Source organism: Thamnophis sirtalis, unplaced genomic scaffold (genome assembly GCF_051295495.1).
Source record: "Thamnophis sirtalis isolate CommonGarterSnake01/CBP01778 unplaced genomic scaffold, rThaSir2_p1.2 scaffold_14, whole genome shotgun sequence".
In the NCBI taxonomy this organism is placed as follows: Eukaryota; Metazoa; Chordata; class Lepidosauria; order Squamata; family Natricidae; genus Thamnophis; species Thamnophis sirtalis.
Genome location: NW_028261394.1, coordinates 36,689,617 through 36,696,380, shown reverse-complemented (window position 1 = coordinate 36,696,380; position 6,764 = coordinate 36,689,617). Strand labels below are relative to the sequence as shown.

At 44.7% G+C, this 6,764-nt stretch overlaps 1 protein-coding gene across 1 annotated transcript; it reads left to right on the top strand.

Moving 5' to 3' along the window:
• The first annotated feature begins 1,199 nt into the window (after positions 1–1,199).
• On the top strand, positions 1,200–3,696 carry THAP11 (THAP domain containing 11). The gene has a single exon (XM_014070553.2). It carries the CDS (start codon positions 1,354–1,356, stop codon positions 2,188–2,190), a length of 837 nt encoding a protein of 278 aa, XP_013926028.1. The 5' UTR covers positions 1,200–1,353; the 3' UTR covers positions 2,191–3,696.
• The last annotated feature ends 3,068 nt before the right edge of the window (positions 3,697–6,764 follow it).

The following is a 6,764-nucleotide window of genomic DNA, read 5'->3' as shown; positions in this document are numbered from 1 at the left end:
GGATTCTACAGACATTGAATAGTAATGATGCTGAGAAGATCTGGTGAAATTATTAAACTAAATATTACAAAAAGCAGTAAAAGTGAATTAATGTTTTTTTTCTTGGAAAAGCTGTCCTCACAATATTAAAATATTAGAAAAATCATGTCATGCTATGCCTTCAGTTTGCTTTGCACTGAAGAAGCTTCTTGGTTGAGAAGCGAAATGTTTTCAAAGAAAAAGAACCCCAAGAGAGTCCAATTAATTGCCTTTTGGAAAAAGCACCTCTGGGACATTTCATTGGAGAAGAAAGGTACCCATGCTACTTTCTAGTGATGTTATATTTATAAAATAAATTAAAGGTATTTTTTTCTTCTCATTTAGAACTTGAGAAATCCAGGAAAATGAAGCTCAGATACTGTTTCTAAGTGATGTAGCAATATGAGAGAACAACACATGTCACAAGCAACATTGTCTTTTATTTAAAACAATCTGCTTGGCATTCGTTTTATTCTTCGGAAGTGGGGTGGGCTGCAGGTGGGGAGAATCCCGCTAGGCTGACCAACTGGTCCTCGAGGTACCAAGGTTTAGAGATGCTGCTGGGGCGCCTAATTAAACGGTTGCCGTGGCAACAAGCAAAACGAACGCCGCTGCCCGGGCAACCAAGTTCCATTGCCGTAAGAGGCAAATCGAGCGTCTATAGAAGACGCTGGAACCCGAGAGCCCGTTGCACTGTGGGAAGCGTAGTTTCTTTTTCCTCTGTTTTGTTTCCCCAATTCATAGGCCGTTCGTCGGCAGTTCCCGCGCTTTTCCTAGACCATCCTTGCTGAGGTATTATATGGCAAGGCACCAAATGAGGGGAATAAACCGCCATTCCGACAAAATGGGGGGGGGAGGGGAAAACGAGGAAGAAGAACAGATGAAAATAATAACATGCAGACTTAATGAACAGCAGCTTTATTAAAAGACACAATGAAAGCCGAGGAATTGTGGGAAGGCGGCATCTCATGATGGCGGTTGGGAGGCGTAGTTCCATCTTCCTCCGGCCCCTCCTCCCCCCTGCCCCCCCCCCCGACTGAGGAAACCCGCGCTTTCCAATCCTGGGCTCGCAGCTCGCAGGGCTCGGCGGGAAAGAGAGTTCCGGCGTGGCGTCGCCGCCGCGGTGCTTTGTGGGGCGGGTAGTTCCGTTTCCTGTGGCGCTCTCGGGGAGGGCAAGGCTGCTGTGGCGTCGGCGCGGGAGAAGGAGGCTGCAGCCGCCGCCTTCTTGGACTCGCAATCGGGAGGCCTTGTGGGATCTGTAGTCCCGCCGCCTCGGGCCCGCCGGGGGAAGGAGGAGGAGGCGGAGGAGGAGGAGGCAGGCACACCGCGCAGACCATGCCCGGGTTCACGTGCTGCGTGCCAGGCTGCTACAACAACTCGCACCGGGACAAGGCGCTCCACTTCTACACCTTCCCGAAGGACGCCGAGCTGCGTCGCCTCTGGCTGAAGAACGTCTCCCGCGCCGGCGTCAGCGGCTGCTTCAGCACTTTCCAGCCCACCACGGGCCACCGCGTCTGCTCCGAGCACTTCCCCGGCGGGCGCAAGTCTTACCTGGTGCGCGTCCCCACCATCTTCCCCTTGCGGGGGGTCAACGAGCGCAAAGGGGCCCGCGGGCCCAAGAGACCCCGGCACGCCCCCGCCGCCGCCCAAGCTGCTGCCCAGGCGGCCGCCCAAGTCGCCGCTCAAGCCGCCGCCGCAGCCCAAGCCGCGGTGCTGCTGACTTTGCAAGAGGGGGCGGCTGGCCAGCCTGGCCAGGGCCTCATCAGGGCAGCCGGAGAAGGAGGAGGTGGCCCTGGGGGCCCCGGAGGTCTCCCCGGGGAGGATGTCAAGCCTATGGACTTGACGGTGCAGGTGGAACTCGGGGGTCCTGGGGCCATCGTGGGGGCTCCGGTCCACCTGGCTTTCCTGGCCGACAACGGGCCGCTGGTGGAGAGTCCCCCAGACCATTCCTATTCGCTGTCCTCGGGCACCACGTCGGAGGAGCTGCTGCGCAAGCTGAACGAGCAACGGGACATCATCGCCCTGCTGGAAGTCAAGATGAAGGAGATGAAGGGCAGCATCCGGCGACTCCGCCTGGCCGAATCCCAGTTGCGGGAGGAGATCAGGGAGAAGGACCGCTTGCTGCATGCCGCCAGCATGGCTGGGGGGGCACGCAAGCGCCACGGCCTCTGAGGCGCTACGGCCTGCCGGGTCCCGAATATGCCTGGACGGGGGTGATCTTGACGGGAAGGTGGGGAGGGATCTTGCATCAAAAAGACTTGCAGAGGGGGAAAGCAGTTGTCAAGACAAATGGTGCTCCAGGCGGCTGCCCGAATGACATTTTTCGCCCCGGTTAGGCAGCTCTGCTCTGCCACAGGGGAAGTGACCAGTTTTGAGCCACTGGTTCTCTGCTTCCGAAGCCCAGGCTTCTTTGTGCGAGCTGGCCCGGATTTAATTCACGGGACCTCAACATGTGTCCTTAACATTTATCCCACCGAGAGACTTGCTGCGATACATCTGCAAAAGATGGCCTGGGATTCTGGTCACTGGCTTCTACTCCTCGCATTAAATACTGTCCTGACTATAGTGGCAAGTCGGTGTAGCTGCTGTGGTACTCTGGATGATGCTGATTCAGTTGGAACGAGTCCCTTTTTAGCATTGCCCTCGTGAAGCTAAACTCTTAGCGTCTTAACACCTGCAGTCAAATGTTGTACAAAGCTAATTTTGAAAAAAGAGTCAGTTACTTTCTAGACAGGCACACCTGGATTGTAATCGTTCATATTGGAGGAAATGAAGACGGCCAAGGCACACTGTCACAGCAATGTACCAGGATAATTCTGCGGGAAATGTCATGTTAAAAAAATCACAGCCATCAGTGCATTTATCTTTCCTTTTTATGAAAGGGAGTTGTAGGCATTTCTTCTCCCCCTGCCCCCCCCCAGAACCTTTTGATGCAGAGTGTGCCATTTTTATTGTCAAAACGAATCCTTAATATTTAAAAGAGGATATCAGGAGGATGTTTGTTATCTCCATATTGCCGTTGGGAGTTACTGTTTTGCTTCTATTCCTCTTTCAGCTGACAAAGTTATTGCGGCTTTCCTGACATTTCATGAATCCATGTTCTGGGCATTTAAAATTGCTTGTTTCAGTTTTCAACAAATGTATTTATTTTCCCTTGGAAAATCTGTGAGGACAGTAGCCTTCCTTTATATTTCTCCAGGTTATAGTCTCCGTAGCATAAGAGCAATGGGGTTAACCTCCCACAATTATGCATACTTTACTTCTGAATCCACTATATTTCCTCAAGTCTTGAAAAAAAAAATGACATGCACATTGAAAACTGAGCGTGAGAGGAATGGGTGCAGAGTTCAAGTCCTAAGCAGTTTTTTTTCACTGTGACATTCTCCAGAACCCACTAGTGGTTTGGTTGTAGACTGATACAACTTTATTTGGGGAAGTCAGTGGTTAGCTTATATCTTTGTAAAACTGTTGCCATTTGTCTTAAAAGAAGTGTAAGGAGGAAGGACTTAATTTTTGTCATGAAATGTTAATTTTTTTTTTGCATCCATCCACCTACGGTAGATACGTAGTGCCACTCTTTGGAATATATTTCAAATACTTACCATCAGATTGTTTTCTCAGCTCTTTAGGAGATATCAATTTTTTGTTTAAATTAAAAGGAAGGAAACATTAAAACATAAGTTGTCACTTTTTTGCATCATCTTATTAATAAGCACATTGACTTTTGTGTTACCAGGCTTAAATGTTTCTTTTGTCGGAGTTGCTGTGACTTGATGACATTGATGAGGAACAGAATGGCCAGCTGTCCATTTTTTTTAAATTTGGTTACAGTATTTTTTCCCCCCAGCATCAATATGAATAGGAACTACAGTCGTATATATTGGTTATATATGTTGTACCCATCCACAATTAAAGTTAATTTTTAAAGCTTGAAAGCATACTATGATGAAAGTATATGTTCAACGTGATTATTCTTTCCCCTATTATACGTCATAAGAATCACCCAGTTCTTTTGTTCTTCTGCAGTTGGTGTAAATGACTGTATAGGATATGACAGTAGAAATTAGGATTTACATTCAGTGGGATATACGAACTCTCAGCCGTAGTCAGTGACAACTCTTATCCAGTCCTTTTGATTAGAGGTTCCAAGAACAATGTCCATTTTGTGCTATTATTTTGGATTTAACTCCAAATTTAGCAGATTTCAGTGCGGCCCTATATTTCTTATACAGAATACCTTTGCTATAGAGTGTCGCATTTAGGTCAGGCTTGGGCACACCCCTTTATGCTTTGCTCATATTCATCTTTTAGGATCTTGGGCAATAGCATTGGTTTTCTCTCTCTCTCTCTCTCTCTCTCTCTCTCTCTCTCTCTCTCTGTAAATAAATGCCTGTGCATTCTAGCTGACTGAGAGTGTTTTGAAGGTGTGTGTTGTGACCAATGTGGTACTTTTCTACCATCATTATGCACTAAAACATGTTCAGTTTATTGGACTGCTGAACTGGTTATCTATGTTGGACTGTTCTATTTTCCTGGTTATCCTGAGGTGCTAACAAATATGCTTAATTTGAATAAAATCTATTTTGTTTTGTTACGTTGTCGTGTACAGTTTGTCCATGAGCCTAGAAAATGTTGTCCCAGTTTCTTTTCCATCACAATCTCATGCATAGAACATTAAGCCAGTTTAACATGTTTTTTTTTAAATTTTAAGTTGACTTTACAACAATAAAGTTACTGTCCATGTTTTTTACCCATAGTAAGTTGCCTGCCAGCTAAATATATAAAGTCTGCATTCAAACAATATATTAAGGTAGTTTTAGAAAATGCAATTGCTGAATCAAAATTATGGAAAACTCTTTGTCTTTTAAGGCACGATGTAGTTTGTTTTGACTAGTTCGATGAATACAGTTGTAGTTTAAAGCGGTTTAGTTCCCCCCCCCCTTTAATGTAAATGAAAGCAATGCATTTCACCTGCAAATAGATATGTATTTGGGTAACATGAAGAATTTTATTTTTATATTTAAAAAGTAGAGGATCAACTCTTGTTTGATTCAGCAATCTAAGAGACATATGATCATACATAAGATTGTATTATTTCTACTTTATACTACTTCTTCCAACATTCCTTCTAAAAACTAGCTCATGCAATTGCCATGTTTCAATATCAGCCTTTTCCTATTATTATTATACAATTGTATCACAGCGGCCAGTTGTTTCGCCGGATTTGGCATTGGTTACTAGTCGGGCCCCACCCAGGGGCTTAGGACGTCGTAACGTATTTTCGTAATATGCATGCAGATCCAAGCAGTGCGGCTTTTTGCATTTGACTGATGGTGATTTTGTCAATTTTTAACTGTTTTAAATGTAATTCCAGTGCTTTTGGAATAACACCCAGGGTGCCAATTACCACTGGAATTACCATTGCTGGTTTGTGCCATAGTCGTTGAATTTCGATTTTTAAGTCCTGGTATTTTGCGATTTTTTCATGTTCCTTCTCGGCGACCCTGCTATCACCTGGTATTGCAATATCTATGATTGTAACCTTGTTTTTCTCAACCAGTGTGATGTCTGGTGTATTATGCGCCAGTATTTTGTCCGTTTGTATACGGAAATCCCACAAGATCTTGACCATCTGATTTTCAGTGACTTTTTCAGGCTGATGTTCCCACCAGGAACTTTTTCAGGCTGATATTATTATTATTATACAATTGTATCACAGCGGCCAGTTGTTTCACCGGATTTGGCATTGGTTACTTGTCGGGCCCCACCCAGGGGCCTAGGACGTCGTAACGTATTTTCTTAATATGCGTGCAGATCCAAGCAGTGCGGCTTTTTGCATTTGACTGATGGTGATTTTGTCAATTTTTAACTGTTTTAAATGTAATTCCAGTGCTTTTGGAATAGCACCCAGTGTGCCAATTACCACTGGAATTACCGCTGCTGGTTTGTGCCATAGTCGTTGAATTTCGATTTTTAAGTCCTGGTATCTTGCGATTTTTTCATGTTCCTTCTCGGCGACCCTGCTATCACCTGGTATTGCGATGTCTATGATTGTGACCTTATTTTTCTCAACCAGTGTGATGTCTGGTGTATTATGCGCCAGTATTTTGTCGGTTTGTATACGGAAATCCCACAAGATCTTGACCATCTGATTTTCTGTGACTTTGTCAGGCTGATGTTATGATATTATTATTATTATTATTATTATTATTATTATTATTATTATTATTATTATTATTTTGCATCATCAAGCATGCTCATCTTCCTGATATGTTAGAATTACAGTCGCTAGAATTCTTTTCCCAGCATGGCAAAGAGCATTTAGAGAATTCTAAGAGATGAAGTACTAATGTAGCTTGAGCACAACAGGCTGACTAAGGTTCAGATTCTAACTGATGAAAAGTTCTGAAGACTACAAAAGTGTCTACTGTACCGTGATTTTCTGAAGCTTCAGTAGGATGGTTCTATAAAGATACCCATAGTGTAGATTGTTCGCATTCTGTACTTACTCGTTTTAGGGGATCTTGCGTTTCTCAATTGTAATTTTTCAGCTTTGCAAAGCCTACTAATCACAAAGTGGTTAAAGATTGGTGATTCTGTGCGACAAGATAATCTCACTCACCTATAGAAATTTGGGGCTCAATTGGGGTCATAAGTCAAGGACTACCTGTAAATTGGGGGAGCCAGTTAAGCAAATGGCTTGCATGCTGTGTTTGCAATCCTAGGCAGCAAATATTCTTTGCCCC